The sequence below is a fragment of the Oncorhynchus tshawytscha genome, linkage group LG12 (genome assembly GCF_018296145.1).
Source record: "Oncorhynchus tshawytscha isolate Ot180627B linkage group LG12, Otsh_v2.0, whole genome shotgun sequence".
Taxonomy (NCBI): domain Eukaryota; kingdom Metazoa; phylum Chordata; class Actinopteri; order Salmoniformes; family Salmonidae; genus Oncorhynchus; species Oncorhynchus tshawytscha.
Genome location: NC_056440.1, coordinates 26427859 through 26446424, shown reverse-complemented (window position 1 = coordinate 26446424; position 18566 = coordinate 26427859). Strand labels below are relative to the sequence as shown.

General features: G+C 44.3%; 1 protein-coding gene across 3 annotated transcripts; it reads left to right on the top strand.

Moving 5' to 3' along the window:
• Positions 1 to 4427: 4427 nt before the first annotated feature.
• Positions 4428 to 18566, top strand: LOC112263943 (acyl-CoA dehydrogenase family member 11). Of its 3 annotated transcripts, XM_042331516.1 has the most exons (16): positions 4476 to 4547; positions 4820 to 4901; positions 5112 to 5403; positions 5511 to 5734; positions 7522 to 7621; positions 7789 to 7906; positions 8026 to 8168; positions 8505 to 8654; positions 8746 to 8840; positions 8917 to 9016; positions 9145 to 9285; positions 9818 to 9910; positions 11202 to 11309; positions 17607 to 17775; positions 18031 to 18097; positions 18295 to 18566. In XM_042331516.1, exons 3-16 carry the CDS (start codon positions 5140 to 5142, stop codon positions 18407 to 18409), a joined length of 1887 nt encoding a protein of 628 aa, XP_042187450.1. In that variant the 5' UTR covers positions 4476 to 4547; positions 4820 to 4901; positions 5112 to 5139; the 3' UTR covers positions 18410 to 18566. The 3 variants fall into 3 exon arrangements, with proteins under 3 accessions (XP_042187451.1, XP_042187449.1, XP_042187450.1); XM_042331517.1 differs by lacking the exon at positions 4820 to 4901 and having other exon boundaries at positions 4428 to 4512; XM_042331515.1 differs by lacking the exon at positions 4820 to 4901 and having other exon boundaries at positions 4444 to 4547.

Sequence of the window (18566 nt, the reverse complement as noted above, 5' to 3'; positions counted from 1 at the left end):
TATTCTGTGGTCATGTTTCTTCTAATAAGTATTTTTAACATGTGAAAGGAAACATTTTATTAAAAGGTGAATGTTATTTTGTCTGGTGTGTCCTCATTGAGGGGAAAAATGCAGTATTTGTTACCTCCTATATGGAGAAATAATCCATTTGGTTCCCAAACAACTACACAAAGGCATATTTACAAGTAATCAAAACAACTGTATTTGTCACATACACATTGTTAGCAGATGTTAATGCGAGTGTAGCGAAATGCTTGTGCTTCTAGTTCCGACAATGCAGTAATAACCAACGAGTAATCTAACCTAACAATTCCAAAACTACTACCTTATACACACAAGTGTAAAGGGATAAAGAATATGTACATAAAGATATATGAATGAGTGATGGTACAGAACTGCATAGGCAAGATACAGAAGATGGTATCGAGTACAGTATATACACAGTGGGGGGAAAAAGTATTTAGTCACCCACCAATTGTGCAAGTTCTCCCACTTTCATCATAGGTACACTTCAACTGACAGACAAAATGAGAAAAGAAATCCAGAAAATCACATTGTAATGAATTTATTTGCAAATTATGGTGGAAAATAAGTATTTGGTCACCTACAAACAAGATTTCTGGCTCTCACAGACCTGTAACTTCTTTAAGATGCTCCTCTGTCCTCCACTCGTTACCTGTATTAATGGCACCTGTTTGAACTTGTTATCAGTATAAAAAACACCTGTCCACAACTTAAAAACAGTCACACTCCAAACTCCACTATGGCCAAGACCAAAGAGCTGTCAAAGGACACCAAAAACAAAACAACAAAACTGTAGACCTGCACCAGGCTGGGAAGACTGAATCTGCAATAGGTAAGCAGCTTGGTTTGAAGAAATCAACTGTGGGAGCAATTATTAGGAAATGGAAGACATACAAGACCACTGATAATCTCCCTCGATCTGGGGCTCCACGCAAGATCTCACCCTGTGGGGTCAAAATGATCACAAGAACGGTGAGCAAAAATCCCAGAACCACACGGGGGGACCTAGTGAATGACCTGCAGAGAGCTGGGACCAAAGTAACAAAGCCTACCATCAGTAACACACTACGCCGCCAGGGACTCAAATCCTGCATTGCCAGACGTGTCCCCCTGCTTAAGCCAGTACATGTCCAGGCCCGTCTGAAGTTTGCTAGAGAGCATTTGGATGATCCAGAAGAAGATTGGGAGAATGTCATATGGTCAGATGAAACCAAAATAGAACTTTTTGGTAAAAACTCAACTCGTGTTTGGAGGACAAAGAATGCTGAGTTGCATCCAAAGAACACCATACCTACTGTGAAGCATGGGGGTGGAAACATCATGCTTTGGGGCTGTTTTTCTGCAAAGGGACCAGGACGACTGATCCGTGTAAAGGAAAGAATGAATGGGGCCATGTATCGTGAGATTTTGAGTGAAAACCTCCTTCCATCAGCAAGGGCATTGAAGATTAAACGTGGCTGGGTCTTTCAGCATGACAATGATCCCAAACACACCGCCCGGGCAACGAAGGAGTGGCTTCGTAAGAAGCATTTCAAGGTCCTGGAGTGGCCTAGCCAGTCTCCAGATCTCAACCCCATAGAAAATCTTTGGAGGGAGTTGAAAGTCCGTGTTGCCCAGCAACAGCCCAAAAACATCACTGCTCTAGAGGAGATCTGCATGGAGGAATGGGCCAAAATACCAGCAACAGTGTGTGAAAACCTTGTGAAGACTTACAGAAAACGCTTGACCTCTGTCATTGCCAACAAAGAGTATATAACAAAGTATTGAGATAAACTTTTGTTATTGACCAAATACTTATTTTCCACCATAATTGGCAAATAAATTCTACAAAAAAATCCTACAATGTGATTTTCTGGATTTTCTTTTCTTCTCATTTTGTCTGTCATAGTTGAAGTGTACCTATGATAAATTACAGGCCTCTCTCATCTTTTTAAGTGGGAGAACTTGCACAATTGGTGGCTGACTAAATAGTTTTTTGCCCCACTGTACATATGAGATGAGTAATGTAGGGTATGTAAACCAAGTGGCATAGTTTAAAGTGGCTAGTGATACATGTATTACATAAAGATGCAGTAGATGATATAGAGTACAGTATATACAGTGCCTTGCGAAAGTATTCGGCCCCCTTGAACTTTGCGACCTTTTGCCACATTTCAGGCTTCAAACATAAAGATATAAAACTGTAATTTTTTTTGTGAAGAATCAACAACAAGTGGGACACAATCATGAAGTGGAACGACATTTATTGGATATTTCAAACTTTTTTAACAAATCAAAAACTGAAAAATTGGGCGTGCAAAATGATTCAGCCCCTTTACTTTCAGTGCAGCAAACTCTCTCCAGAAGTTCAGTGAGGATCTCTGAATGATCCAATGTTGACCTAAATGACTTATGATGATAAATACAATCCACCTGTGTGTAATCAAGTCTCCGTATAAATGCACCTGCACTGTGATAGTCTCAGAGGTCCGTTAAAAGCGCAGAGAGCATCATGAAGAACAAGGAACACACCAGGCAGGTCCGAGATACTGTTGTGAAGAAGTTTAAAGACGGATTTGGATACAAAAAGATTTCCCAAGCTTTAAACATCCCAAGGAGCACTGTGCAAGCGATAATATTGAAATGGAAGGAGTATCAGACCACTGCAAATCTACCAAGACCTGGCCGTCCCTCTAAACTTTCAGCTCATACAAGGAGAAGACTGATCAGAGATGCAGCCAAGAGGCCCATGATCACTCTGGATGAACTGCAGAGATCTACAGCTGAGGTGGGAGACTCTGTCCATAGGACAACAATCAGTCGTATATTGCACAAATCTGGCCTTTATGGAAGAGTGGCAAGAAGAAAGCCATTTCTTAAAGATATCCATAAAAAGTGTTGTTTAAAGTTTGCCACAAGCAACCTGGGAGACACACCAAACATGTGGAAGAAGGTGCTCTGGTCAGATGAAACCAAAATTGAACTTTTTGGCAACAATGCAAAACGTTATGTTTGACGTAAAAGCAACACAGCTCATCACCCTGAACACACCATCCCCACTGTCAAACATGGTGGTGGCAGCATCATGGCTTGGGCCTGCTTTTCTTCAGCAGGGACAGGGAAGATGGTTAAAATTGATGGGAAGATGGATGGAGCCAATGGGAGGAATGGGAAAAAATTTCAGTCTCTCGATGTGCAAAACTGATAGAGACATACCCCAAGCGACTTACAGCTGTAATCGCAGCAAAAGGTGGCGCTACAAAGTATTAACTTAAGGGGGCTGAATAATTTTGCATGCCCAATTTTTCAGTTTTTGATTTGTTAAAAAAGTTTGAAATATCCAATAAATGTCGTTCCACTTCATGATTGTGTCCCACTTGTTGTTGATTCTTCACAAAAAAATACAGTTTTATATCTTTATGTTTGAAGCCTGAAATGTGGCAAAAGGTCGCAAAGTTCAAGGTGGCCGAATACTTTCGCAAGGCACTGTACATATGAGATGAGTAATGTAGGGTATGTAAACATTATATTAAGTAGCATTGTTTAAAGTGGCTAGTGATATATTTTACATCAATTCCCATTATTAAAGTGGCTGGAGTTGAGTCAGTGTGTTGGAAGCAGCCACTCAATGTTAGTGGTGGCTGTTTAACAATCTGATGGCCTTGAAATAGAAGCTGTTTTTCAGTCTCTCGGTCCCTGCTTTGATGTACCTGTACTGACCTCGCCTTCTGAATGATAGCGGGGTGAACAGGCAGTGGCTCGGGTGATTGTTGTCCTTGATGATCTTTATGGCCTTCCTGTGACATCGGGTGGTGTAGATGTCCTGAAGGGCAGGTAGTTTGCCCCCAGTGATGCGTTGTGCAGACCTCACTACCCTCTGGAGAGCCTTACGGTTGTGAGCGGAGCAGTTTCCGTACCAGGCGGTGATTATGTACCACACATGCATGGTTAGTTGGTAAATCTACTACAAATATCACACAGGATTCAACATAATGTACCACACATGCATAGTAAGCTCATAGGGCAGGAGCCTATCTCCTGTTCCGATAGTGTAAGGCAGATTGATGTACAAGTACACTCCCAGGACACTGGTCTATCACAGGGCCTTACATTTAAAACATTTTTTTAATAAATTCGGGGGTATCAAATTTTTCGCATTTTAACAGTTTTTGGTTTGACTCGGCCAGGGATCAAGCACACAACCTTCCAATCTCAGGGTAGACACTAGCCACAAGGCCACTGAGTTGGTCACACATGCATGCATGGTTATTGGTTTGTGGTTATTCTTTGTATTGCACTGAATATGATGTTTTTCAACTGAGAGTTTTAGATCTTTACTATAGGGTTGTCATTTATTTCATTGTAGAAGCTTTGTATATCTTCTGAAAAGCAGCTGTCTAGTTTGATGTTCCAGACTTTTATTTTGAAGGTTGATAGACTATTAACGAGACCAGAGGTTGCTCCTTTATTTTGAAGAAAAGTAGAAGGGGATTCGTTGAAGCCTGAACGGTGTGTAAAAACAAAATTGCAGAAGGGATTGTTAAGTAAGGCATATTTATTCGTTTTCCTTCAAGCTTTTCTAACCACATATTTTGTAAACGTTTGACAACCATTGGTAGACTACCGTGCAGCAAAGATTGCTCCGTTGCTACAGTGCCTGAACTTTGACACACTTTTGAGTCACACGTTGGCATTGCATAATGTTTTTTTTTTTTAGCTTTTTTAAATTCGAATTACTAAACTAAATGTTGAAATAATTTTTGACCACACATGACATGAGGTGTTTACTGTTAATTTCATTCATTCGTTTTTGTAGACTATTATTAAAGCTGCAGTCCATAATATTTCCTACCGCAAATACGTGTGATTTCTTATTAAAGGCCCACTGATATTTACAGGTATTTATGATAATTGAAATTAATTATATAGATATATATATAAAAAAATCAATTGATTCTTGTTGAATGTCCCTTATAATGTCTAGGTAGCTTTATAGAAGTGACGGCTGGTGTTTGTTATTTTTCAAATCAAGAAGTAGGCCTTTAAATGTAACTAAAGAAATGCAGCTGTTCTTTTGAAAAAATCAGTTTACATTGTATCATATTCAGGCCAGTGGCCTGACATCTGAGCTCCTGGATGATGGCTGTGAACCGACAGGTCACTAGACACAGTTACCGGGTGTGTACCGGATTGTATCGGCTGCTGTCATGCAGCAGTTCTGTGAGCATGGTTCAGAAGGTCCTGGTTCGGCCTCCCCAAGATGTCCCCGGAGCAGAGGGGCAGGCAGACTTCTTCCGGGCTGGGATTGGAGGGTTCTTCCAGGAGAGGCCAATGCTGAAGAACCCCTTCCTGGAGGACGCTCTGCTACAGGGATACCTGAGGAGACACCTGCCCAGTGAGGTGTGTGTGTACTGTGTGTAACATAATGTTTGAGAATGGATTGAAACTATGACGATGATGCTTTATCTGTTAGTCACTGACGATGATGATGGTGTGTGTGTTCCCAGGCAGTGTATTCTGACCTGCGTGTGTTTGGGGAGCGATTGGTACGCGAGGTGGATGGGTGGGGTCGGGAGTGTGAGGTCACACCCCCTCGGTTGGTGACCTATGACCCCTGGGGTTGCCGTGTTGACCGCATTGTCACTTCCCCTGCCTGGAAACGTATGAAGGACCTATCAGCACAGGAAGGGCTGGTTGCCATCGGATACGAGAGGAGCTACGGGGAGTGGAGGTGGTAGACACACACACACCTGACCCATACACACTGAATCCTTACCTAAACCCTAATACATAAACACTAACCTGACAAACACACAATGAATCCTTACCTAAACCCTATACATATACACTAACCTGACAAACACACAGCGAACATAAAAACATCACAAGTGACAGTAATCTCAGAAACAACTCATTGGCATTTTGTGACTTGACATTATTAGAATTTCATACACCAATATTATGTGTCAGCTAAGGTTAAATATAAACTCAGCAAAAAAATAAACGTCCTCTCACTGTCAACTGCATTTATTTTCAGCAAACTTAACATGTGTAAATATTTGTATGAACATAACAAGATTCAACAACTGAGACATAAACTGAACAAGTTCCACAGACTTGTGACTAACAGAAATTTAATAATGTGTCCCTGAACAAAGGGGGATGGGTCAAAATAAAAATAAAAAGTTACAGTATCTGGTGTTGCCACCAGCTGCATTAAGTACTGCAGTGCATCTCCTCCTCATGGACTGCACCAGATTTGCCAGTTCTTGCTGTGAGATGTTACCCCACTCTTCCACCAAGGCACCTGCAAGTTCCCGAACATTTCTGGGGGGAATTGCCCTAGCCCTCACCATCCGATCCCAGACATGCTCAATGGGATTGAGATCCGGGCTCTTCACTGGCCATGGCAGAACACTGACATTCCTGTCTTGCAGGAAATCACACACAGAATGAGCACTGTGGCTTGTGCCTTTGTCATGCTGGAGGGTCATGTCAGAATGAGCCTGCAGGAAGGGTACCACATGAGGGATGAGGATGTCTTCCCTGTAACGCACAGCATTGAGATTACCTGCAATGACAGCAAGCTCAGTCCGATGATGCTGTGACACACCGCCCCAGACCATGACGGACCCTCCACCTCCAAATCCAAATCGATCCCGCTCCAGCGTATAGGCCTTGGTGTAACGCTCATTCCTTCGATGATAAACGCAAATCCGACCATCACCCCTGGTGAGACAAAACCGTGACTCGTCAGTGAAGAGCACTTTTTGCCAGTCCTGTCTGGTCAGCAATGGTGTGTTTGTGCCCATAGGCGACGTTGTTGCCGGTGATGTCTGGTGAGGACCTGCCTTACAACAGGCCTACAAGCCCTCAGTCCAGCCTCTCTCACCCTATTGCGGACAGTCTGAGCACTGATGGAGGGATTGTGCGTTCCTGGTGTAACTCGGGCAGTTGTTGTTGTCATCCTGTACCTGTCCCGCAGGTGTGACATTCGGATGTACCGATCCTGTGCAGGTGTTGTTACACGTGGTCTGCCACTGCGAGGACGGTCATCTGCCTGTCCTGTCTCCCTGTAGCACCTTGTTAGGCGTCTCACAATACGGACTTTGCAATTTATTGCCCTGGCCACATCTGCAGTCCTCATGCCTCCTTGCAGCATGCCTAAGGCACGTTCACACAGATGAGCAGGGACCCTGGGCATCTTTCTTTTGGTGTTTTTCAGAGTCAGTAGAAAGGCCTCTTTAGTGTCCTATGTTTTCATAACTGTGACCTTAATTGCCTACCGTCTGTAATCTGTTAGTGTCTTAACAACCGTTCCCCAGGTAAATGTTCATTAATTGTTTATGGTTTGTTGAACAAGCATGGGAAACAGTGTTTAAATCCTTTACATTGAAGATATGTGAAGTTATTTGGATTTTACAAATTATCTTTGAAAGACAGGGTCCTGAAAAAGGAACTTTTCTTTTTTTGCTGAGTTTAGTACTAATATAAAGTGTGTGTGTGTGTGTGTTCCAGTCGTGTGTACCAGATGTGTAAGCTGTATCTGTACTCTCCCTCCTCTGGTCTCTACACCTGTCCTCTGGCTATGACTGATGGAGCTGCCAAGGTTATACAGGTGTGTGTATGTTTGTTTGTGTGTGTCTGTCTGTCTGTCTGAATTAACTTTAATGGTTATCACTGCTCATGTTGGAATTGTTGATTTGTGTTACAAACACAAAACCACTACAACTTGTGATATTCTGATTCATGAACTTGTCTGCGTGTCTGTGTGTGCATGCCTAGTCTCTGGGTGTGTCTTGGCCAGTAGCGGACGCCTTCAGCCGCCTGACCTCTCGTGACCCTGAGCACTTCTGGACGTCTGGACAGTGGATGACTGAACGCAGGGGCGGATCTGACGTAGGTCAGTGTGTCTGTATTCTCTCTGGTTGGTTACATACACTGTATTAGATGATGATAGGTTCCATGACAACTGATGATAATGATACTTGTGTGTGTGTGTGTGCACGTGTGTGTGTCTAGGCAATGGTACAGAGACCGTAGCGTTGCCTCAGAGTGATGGTACATACAGACTGTCAGGTTTCAAGTGGTTCACCTCGGCTACAGATGCAGACATGACTCTCACACTGGCCAGGGTCACAGACGTAGACGGACAGACCACATCGGTACCACTCAATGTTCATCAGTCCTCATTTTTTCAATTCTTTACTCCTTACTCTTCCGCTCATACTAACACCAGATCCTTGACCCCTCACCTCTTACTTGACCTCCTCACGCCTGATTATCTGACCCCTCAAACCCCCCCCCACACACACACATGTCTGTCTTCCTCCTCCTAACTGGTGTGTGTGTGTGTGTGTGTGTGTGTGTGTGTGTGTGTGTGTGTGTGTGTGTGTGTGTGTGTGTGTGTGTGTGTGTGTGTGTGTGTGTGTGTGTGTGTGTGTGTGTGTGTGTGTGTGTGTGTGTGTGTGTGTGTGTGCGTGCGTGCGTGCGTGTGTCAGGGTAGTAGAGGTCTGTCTATGTTCTATGCTGCAGTGCGTGATGAGCAGGGGATGGTACAGGGCATCGAAGTCCAAAGACTGAAGGACAAACTGGGAACCAGACAGATGCCCACTGCCGAGCTGCTGCTGGACGCCCTGCCTGCTCACAGGGTCAGATTCTCTCTCAATCTCTCTCTCCCTCTCTCTCTCTCTCTCTCTCTCTCACACACACACACACTAACATTCCTCCCTTCTTTCTCAGCTGTCAGAAGAGGGGAGAGGTGTGGCGTGTATAGCCAACATGCTGACTGTGACTCGTATCCATAACAGCGTGTCTGCTGTGGCTGGTATGAGGAGGTAGGACATTTATTCACTACTACCCACTGCCGTACTGGCGGTCAAGAGTGTGTATTGATGGTGTGTGTGTGTGCAGGGTACTCCAGCTGGCTCGTGACTACGCCACACGTCGCTCTACCTTTGGGAAGCTCCTAAGAGACCATCCCCTTCACATGCAGACCCTTGCTAGGATGGAGGTCAGCTGAAAATAAAGTTGTAAAATAGAATACCCTACTATAACCCCTAAACCTACCACTTGTCTTCACACACCTCAGCCCTCTTTCTCTCTTCTTCCCTCCCTCCCCTCAATACCTTCCTCCTATAGGTGGAGACTCGAGGAGCGTTCCTGCTGGTGATGGAGGTCTGTCGTCTGATTGGCCGAGAGGAGACAGGCCACGCCTCTCAGCTGGAGACTCACCTCCTTCGCCTGCTCACACCTGTGGCTAAACTCTACACTGGCAAACAGGTACACACACACACACTCTGTTTTTGTCAACAAGCAGGTAGCCAATAACATTACACCAGAAATCAGAACATTGACATCGGTTAATACTGGCAGATGGCAGTGGAAAACTGGTGTGTGTATTTAATAATTTTTGTCGTTGTATAAATCAAATCAAATGTATTTATATAGCCCTTCGTACATCAGCTGATATCTCAAAGTGCTGTACAGAAACCCAGCCTAAAACCCCAAACAGCAAGCAATGCAGGTGTTGAAGCACGGTGGCTAGGAAAAACTCCCTAGAAAGGCCAAACCTAGGAAGAAACCTAGAGAGGAACCAGGCTATGTGGGGTGGCCATTCCTCTTCTGGCTGTGCCGGGTGGAGATTATAACAGAACATGGCCAAGATGTTCAAATGTTCATAAATGACCAGCATGGTCAAATAATAGGTCTGGGACAGGTAGCACGTCTGGTGAACAGGTCAGGAAAGGCATTAGACATGTGTGTGAGGTGATGCAGGGTGTGTGCGTGTGTGTGCCATCCCTGTGTGTCTCAGGCGGTTGCCGTGATTTCCGAGGGGCTGGAGAGTTTCGGAGGGCAGGGCTACATCGAGGACACGGGACTACCTGCAATGCTCAGAGATGCTCAGGTAGGTAGTCACATGATGTACACAGACTTACTTTGTGTTACGTAATGGAGTAAAGTTATGTTGCTGTTAATGGATGAAGTAGTTTGTTACTTTCAGTCTGTTACTCAACAACAACAGTGGCAATAGTTATAGTGCAACAGTACCCAGGGCCAGACTACTGCATTTGGGGCCCCGACCTCCAGGGTGCAAATTTTCTGCAATTCAACACTTTTTGCCATGGGTCAGAGAGAAAAACGCTGTTGTTTTATAGCTCATCTCATGCCATTGTTCACCTTGTGCCCTGAGGCTGAGAGAAAATTGTGCAGTTTGAAAGTGAATTTCCTGCAACTCTACACATGTTTCTATCATACACAACCAACCCCCCAAAAAACATATTTTTGTTTGGGGGCCCCATGGAAGTCGGGGGCCCCAGGGCCAGGGCTCTAAATTAAAATGTTTCATTGGTAGCACTGGTGCTCCCAATTGGTGCTCACCACATAAAATGTAGGAGCCCCAGAAAATACGATTTAAAATAATTGATTGAGATAGACTATATTGGAATTATATGAATTCAGTCTACTTTTGAAGCACATGTTGTGCCTGATAAACTAATATTTAACACTATAAAGACATTAGTTAAGCTAAGATGTAGATACGAATACCTGTCATTGAAATTAAAGTCATTTGTGGAATATTACGTGTCTACATTGTGTAGAAGCACTGTTTTCCTAATGATATGGAGTACATAGAAAATTGTACACTGTCTCTTTAAAAAAGTCAGGTTTATGATGATGATGACATACAAGAGACCTGTCATTCATTCATTGCTATGCTCATTGATCAACTAAAGAAGCTATCCCTTTTCTTTTCTTTCTGTGCCCCAAAATGTTTGGATATACTGGTAAAGTTACCAGGTTGTTAGCTAGCTAACCCTTTGAGATAACCTGACTCAACAAAGTGTAAACAAATGGTTAACCACGTACAAATAGTTTTTGAACTGCCCACAACATGGTTTATGAATGTAAAATGCGGTCCCGGCAATGCAGGTAATATGGGTCAGATCTTTTCACCTGGTTGGGCTACAAGCAAACTGTTTTCACTGTAGTCATGGTGCAACCATGACGCTATCAAATCTGCACACTTTTTCCTCTCATACACTCGTTAACAACGGTACAGCGTAGCCTTATAATTTCAATATTTTTCCTAGTCGCACAGTGCTCATTTTAGAGCCCTGCCCAGGTCACATGCCCTTCGCTCCTATTCGGTAATCCAGCCCTGACAGTACCTCTTCTCTCTCACTCTCTATTTCTAGGTGTTGAGTATCTGGGAGGGGACCACTAATGTTCTGTCTCTTGATGTTCTGCGCTGCGTCTCTCGGAGCTCAGGCCTCGTACTGCAGGCCTACTTCACACACACTCAGGTCAGGGTCCCTTAACCCTCTACTGACTAAGCCTTGTCTAAGCCGGGGGTTGTTTTAAGAAGGTCTAAGCTATATGGAATTGTTTTAAGAAGGTCATACCAAGGATCATTTAGCTATTTGATTTTGAATTTTAAGACCTACTGAAGTATAAAAAAATTATAATTATATGACGAACATTTGTATTTGGCCTTACTGCTGTTAGCCCATACAAAAGCATTGAATAACAGATTCACTACATGGAATAACAGATGTCAAAAGGAAGTTTGTTCTGAAGTGTCTGTCCTATATCTGAGAGATATAAGAAAGATCTGGAAACATGTATTGAACCATTTATTTTTGGCACTAAACAGTCTCCATATATACTTCCATTCATTTTTCCCAACTGGTACTGGGGACCTTCAGGCCTGTAGACATCCTAGAGCAGAACCACCAACATGTTAGTGTGTAGCCCAAACTGTTGGGACGTAACAGACCATTTTGTGAGATTTGTGGGATGTCTCATGGTCTGACTGCTCTAGCTCTGTTACCTTTCACAGCACATGCTGAAGTACGACATCGGTGGAAGTGGAGGATTGAGACGCATCCAATGCAACAACAATAATATCTCTACCTTAAACTGACAGTTTTTTATGGGGATTTTTTTATTATTCTAATTACACTGAACCAAAATATAAACACAGCATGTGAAGTCTTGGTCCCATGTTTCATGAACTGAAATTAAATATCTGAGAAATGTTCCATAGTCACACAAAGCTTATTTCTCGAAAATGTTGTTTACATCCCTGTTAGTGAGCATTTCTCTTTTGCCAAGATAATCCATCCACCTGACGTGTGGCATATAAAGAAGCTGGTTAAACAGCATGATCATTACACAGGTGCACTTTGTGCTGGGGACAATAAAAGGCCACTCTAAAATGTACAGTTTTGTCACACAACACAATGCCACAGATGTCTCAAGTTTTGAGGGAGCGTGCAATTGGCATGCTGACTGCAGGAATGTCCACCAGAGCTGTTGCCAGAGAATTGAATGTTCATAAGAATTCTCTACCATAAGCTGCCTCCAACGTTGTTTCCAAGAATTTGTAACCACGCCAGCCCAGGACCTCCACATCTGACTTCTTCACTTGCGGGATCGTCTGAGACCAGCCACCCGGACAGCTAATGAAACTGAGTTTGCACAACTAAAGAAACCGTCTCAGGGAAGCTCATCTGCGTGTACGTCGTCCTCACCAGGGTCTTGACCTGATTGCAGTTCGGCGTCATAACCTACTTCAGTGGGCAAATGCTCACCTTCGATGGCCCCTGGCACGCTGGAGAAGTGTGCTCTTCATGGATTAATTGTGGCTTCAACTGTAACGGGCAGACAGCGTGTATGGCGTTGTGAGGGCAAGCGGTTTGCTGATGTCAACATTGTGAACAGTGCGCCCCATGGTGGGAGTATGGTATGGGCATTCATAAACTACGGACAACGATCACAATTGCATTTTATTGATGGTCATTTGAATGCACAGAGATACCGTGACGAGATCCTGAGGCCCATTGTTGTGCCATTCATCCACTACCATCACCTCATTTTCAGCATGGCCTGCATAATTACCAGACATGACACCCATTGAGTATGTTTGGGATGCTCTGGATCGACGTGTACGACAACATTTTCCAGCATTTTTTCCCCGATTTTCTACATTGTAGACTAATAGTGAAGACATCAAAACTACGACATAACACATATGGAATCATGTAGTAACCAAAAAAATGTTAAACAAATCAAAATATATTTTATTTTTGAGATTCTTCAAAATAGCCACCCTTTGCCTTTGTCAGCTTTGCACACTCTTGGCATTCTCTCAACCAGCTTCACCTGGACTGCTTTTCTAATCATCTTGAAGGATTTCCCACATATGCTGAGCACTTGTTGGCTGCTTTTCCACTCTTTTTTATTTTATGTATTTATTTATTTATTTTTTTCACCTTTATTTAACCAGGTAGGCCAGTTGAGAACAAGTTCTCATTTGCAACTGCGACCTGGCCAAGATAAAGCATAGCAGTGTGAGCAGACAACACAGAGTTACACATGGAATAAACAATTAACAAGTCAATAACACAGTAGAAAACAAAGGGGGGAGTCTATATACAATGTGTGCAAAAGGCATGAGGAGGTAGGCGAATAATTACAATTTTGCAGATTAACACTGGAGTGATAAATGATCAGATGGTCATGTACAGGTAGAGATATTGGTGTGCAAAAGAGCAAGTAAATAAATAAAAACAGTATGGGGATGAGGTAGGTGAAAATGGGTGGGCTATTTACCAATAGACTATGTACAGCAGCAGTGATCGGTTAGCTGCTCAGATAGCTGATGTTTGAAGTTGGTGAGGGAGATAAAAGTCTCCAACTTCAGCGATTTTTGCAATTCGTTCCAGTCACAGGCAGCAGAGTACTGGAATGAAAGGCGGCCAAATGAGGTGTTGGCTTTAGGGATGATCAGTGAGATGCACCTGCTGGAGCGCGTGCTACGGATGGGTGTTGCCATCGTGACCAGTGAGCTGAGATAAGGCGGAGCTTTACCTAGCATGGACTTGTAGATGACCTGGAGCCAGTGGGTCTGGCGACGAATATGTAACGAGGGCCAGCCGACCAGAGCATACAGGTCGCAGTGGTGGGTGGTATAAGGTGCTTTAGTGACAAAACGGATGGCACTGTGATAGACTGCATCCAGTTTGCTGAGTAGAGTGTTGGAAGCAATTTTGTAGATGACATCGCCGAAGTCGAGGATCGGTAGGATAGTCAGTTTTACTAGGGTAAGCTTGGCGGCGTGAGTGAAGGAGGCTTTGTTACGGAATAGAAAGCCGACTCTTGATTTGATTTTCGATTGGAGATGTTTGATATGAGTCTGGAAGGAGAGTTTGCAGTCTAGCCAGACACCTAGGTACTTATAGATGTCCACATATTCAAGGTCGGAACCATCCAGGGTGGTGATGCTAGTCGGGCATGCGGGTGCAGGCAGCGATCGGTTGAAAAGCATGCATTTGGTTTTACTAGCGTTTTAAGAGCAGTTGGAGGCCACGGAAGGAGTGTTGTATGGCATTGAAGCTTGTTTGGAGGTTAGATAGCACAGTGTCCAATGACGGGCCGAAAGTATATAGAATGGTGTCGTCTGCGTAGAGGTGGATCAGGGAATCGCCCGCAGCAAGAGCAACGTCATTGATATATACAGAGAAAAGAGTCAGCCCGAGAATTGAACCTTGTGGCACCCCCATAGAGACTGCCAGAGGACCGGACAGCATGCCCTCCGATTTGACACACTGAACTCTGTCTGCAAAGTAATTGGTGAACCAGGCAAGGCAGTCATCCGAAAAACCGAGGCTACTGAGTATGCCGATAAGAATATGGTGATTGACAGAGTCGAAAGCCTTGGCAAGGTCAATGAAGACGGCTGCACAGTACTCTTTTATCGATGGCGGTTATGATATCGTTTAGTACCTTGAGTGTTGCTGAGGTGCACCCGTGACCGGCTCGGAAACCAGATTGCACAGCGGAGAAGGTACGGTGGGATTCGAGATGGTCAGTGACCTGTTTGTTGACTTGGCTTTCGAAGACCTTAGATAGGCAGGGCAGGATGGATATAGGTCTGTAACAGTTTGGGTCCAGGGTGTCTCCCCTTTGAGGAGGGGGATGACTGCGGCAGCTTTCCAATCCTTGGGGATCTCAGACGATATGAAAGAGAGGTTGAACAGGCTGGTAATAGGGGTTGCGACAATGGCGGCGGAAAGTTTCAGAAATAGGGGGTCCAGATTGTCAAGCCCAGCTGATTTGTACGGGTCCAGGTTTTGCAGCTCTTTCAGAACATCTGCTATCTGGATTTGGGTAAAGGAGAACCTGGAGAGGCTTGGGCGAGGAGCTGCCGGGGGCGGAGCTGTTGGCCGAGGTTGGAGTAGCCAGGCGGAAGGCATGGCCAGCCGTTGAGAAATGCTTATTGAAGTTTTCGATAATCATGGATTTATCGGTGGTGACCGTGTTACCTAGCCTCAGTGCAGTGGGCAGCTGGGAGGAGGTGCTCTTGTTCTCCATGGACTTCACAGTGTCCCAGAACTTTTTGGAGTTGGAGCTACAGGATGCAAACTTCTGCCTGAAGAAGCTGGCCTTAGCTTTCCTGACTGACTGCGTGTATTGGTTCCAGACTTCCCTGAACAGTTGCATATCCCGGGGACTATTCGATGCTATTGCAGTCCGCCACAGGATGTTTTTGTGCTGGTCGAGGGCAGTCAGGTCTGGGGTGAACCAAGGACTGTATCTGTTCTTAGTTCTGCATTTTTTGAACGGAGCATGCTTATCTAAAATGGTAAGGAAGTTACTTTTAAAGAATGACCAGGCATCCTCAACTGACGGGATGAGGTCAATGTCCTTCCAGGATACCCGGGCCAGGTCGATTAGAAAGGCCTGCTCACAGAAGTGTTTTAGGGAGCGTTTGACAGTGATGAGGGGTGGTCGTTTGACTGCGGCTCCGTAGCGGATACAGGCAATGAGGCAGTGATCGCTGAGATCCTGGTTGAAGACAGCGGAGGTGTATTTGGAGGGCCAGTTGGTCAGGATGACGTCTATGAGGGTGCCCTTGTTTACAGAGTTAGGGTTGTACCTGGTGGGTTCCTTGATGATTTGTGTGAGATTGAGGGCATCTAGCTTAGATTGTAGGACTGGCGGGGTGTTAAGCATATCCCAGTTTAGGTCACCTAACAGAACAAACTCTGAGGCTAGATGGGGGGCGATCAATTCACAAATGGTGTCCAGGGCACAGCTGGGAGCGGTCCAACTAATCCCAAACCATCTCAATTGGGTGGAGGTTGGGTGATTGTGGAGGCCAGGTCATCTGATGCAGCACACCATCACTCTCCTTATTGATCAAATAGCCCTTACACAGCCTGGAGGTTTGTTGGGTCATTGTCCAGTTGAAAAACAAATGATAGTCCCACTAAGCACAAACCAGATGGGATGGCGTATCGCTGCAGAATGCTGTAGTAGCCATGCTGGTTAATTGTGCATTGAATTCTAAATAAATTACAAACAGTGTCACCATCAAAGCACCCCCACACCACCTCCTCCATGCTTCATGGTGGGAACCACACATGCGGAGATCATCCGTTCACCTACTCTGCGTCTCACAAAGACACGGCGGTTGGAACCAAAAATCTCAAATGTGGACTCATCAGACCAAAGGACAGATTTCAACTGGTCTAATGTCCATTGCTTGTGTTTCTTGGTCCAAGAAAGTCTCTTCTTCTTACTGGTGTCCTTTAGAAGTGTTTTATTTGCAGCAATTTGATCATGAAGACCCGATTCACGCAGTCTCCTCTGAACAGTTGATGTTGTGTCTGATATTTGAACTCTGAAGCATTTATTTGGGCTGCAATTTCTGAAGTTGGTAACTCTAATGAACTTATCCTCTGCAGCAGAGGTAACTCTGGGTCTTCCTTTCCTGTGGTGGTCCTCATGAGAGCCAGTTTCATCATAGCGCTTGATGGTTTTTATGGACTGCACTTGAAGAAACTTTCAAAGTTCTTGACATTCTCCCGATTAACTGACCTTCATGTCTTAAATTAATGATGGACTGTCATTTCTCTTTGCTTATTTGAGCTGTTCTTATCATAATATGGACTTGGTCTTTTACCAAAATAGGGCTATCTTCTGTATACCACCCCTAACTTGTCACAACAACTGATTGGCTCAAACGCATTACAAAGGAAAGAAATTCCACAAATTAACTTTTTACAAGGCACACCTGTTAACTGAAATGCATTCCAGGTGACAACCTCATAAAGCTGGTTGAGAGAATGCCAAGAGTGTGCAAAGCTGTCATCAAGGCAAAGGGTGGCTACTTCGAATAATCACAAATATAAAATAGATTTTGATTTGTTTAACACTTTTTTTGGTTACTACATGATTCCATATGTGTTATTTCATAGTTTTGATGTCTTCACTATTATTCTATGTAGGAAATAGTAAAAATAAAGAAACTCTTGAATGAGTAGGTGTATCCAAACTTTTGACTGGTACTGTATATATTTTTACTGAGCTTAGTTTTTGTTGATAGACGTAGACAATTAAGATCACATTTGGGATATTTAGTTAGTTTCCACAGCCTTTATCTAGCATCATCCTCCTTGAACCAACATTGAATGGCAGGCATGAAAGACTGTTACTATTAAAAAATGAAAAAGACCCTACAACCTCTGTTGATTGCTATACAAATTCTGACTTTATCCCTCTATCTGTGTCTCTCCCTCCCACTCATCCCCCAGTCCCTGCTAGCAGCAGCCTCCCTCCCCTCCCTGTCTGTGGCTGTGAGATCAGTAGACAGCGCTCTCTCTGGTCTGAGAGAGTTCCTGCAGGCCGCTGCTCTCACACCACCTAGCTTTATGGAGCTGGCAGCACGAGACCTGGCATACAGTTTGGCACGCATTTATATGGGTACTACACACTTTTTATTTTATATTTTTTACTCTACATCATTGGGAAGGTCCTGTAAGCAAGCATTTCACGGTAAAGTTTACACCTGTTGTTTTCGGCATGTGACAAATACAATTCAATTTTTGACTGAACATTGCATAACAGGAGTAGCACTTACTGTATTGCCCGTCACCTTTCTCAGTTAACCATTGCCAGAGTTGGCTTGTCCTGAGGATGCATTGTGACCCCATCTGTGTGTGTGTGTGTGTGTTTCAGGGGCTCTGCTCATTGACCACGCCTCATGGGAGGGAGCCTCTCACTCTGATGCCTATGCTGCTTTGCGGTAAACACACATCCGTCCCCTGGAAAGCTACCCTCTAGGTTTTCACTCCAGCTAATTATTAGAATCGGGTGAGCTAGATTAGGGTTGGAGCGAAAACCTACAGGACTGTAGTTATCCAGGAACAGGGTTGGAGAGCCCTGCCCTAGTCCTTACTACTTGTAGGCTAATAGTTCTAGCAGTAAATATGTGTGTTACAGGTGGTGTGAGCAGGACTTGTGTCCAGTGGTAAGTAAGGCGGCCATAGGATGCTACAACATGAAGACTCCGCCCCTGGATGCTGCGCTGGTCTATGAAGAGTCAACCAGAGACTGAGGGGGTGTGGGGTTGGCTGGGGGGCAGGCAATATTTGTGTTCTCAAGGTAGTCTATGTAAGAAGGGGTACTTTGTGATTAGCCTAGTATGTATGACTGCATGCTATTTCCTGACCTGTGTTAAAATAAAGACTTTCTGATGGAGAGCACTCGCACCA

Excerpts from the sequence above, each read along its gene's own strand:
- LOC112263943 (XM_042331517.1), top strand. The coding sequence starts at position 5,140 with ATGATGGCTGTGAACCGACAGGTCACTAGACACAGTTACCGGGTGTGT. Across the intron at positions 8,169-8,504 it reads TAGACGGACAGACCACATCG|GGTAGTAGAGGTCTGTCTAT; the intron begins GTACCACTCAAT and ends TGCGTGTGTCAG. Across the intron at positions 8,841-8,916 it reads GCTGTGGCTGGTATGAGGAG|GGTACTCCAGCTGGCTCGTG; the intron begins GTAGGACATTTA and ends GTGTGTGTGCAG.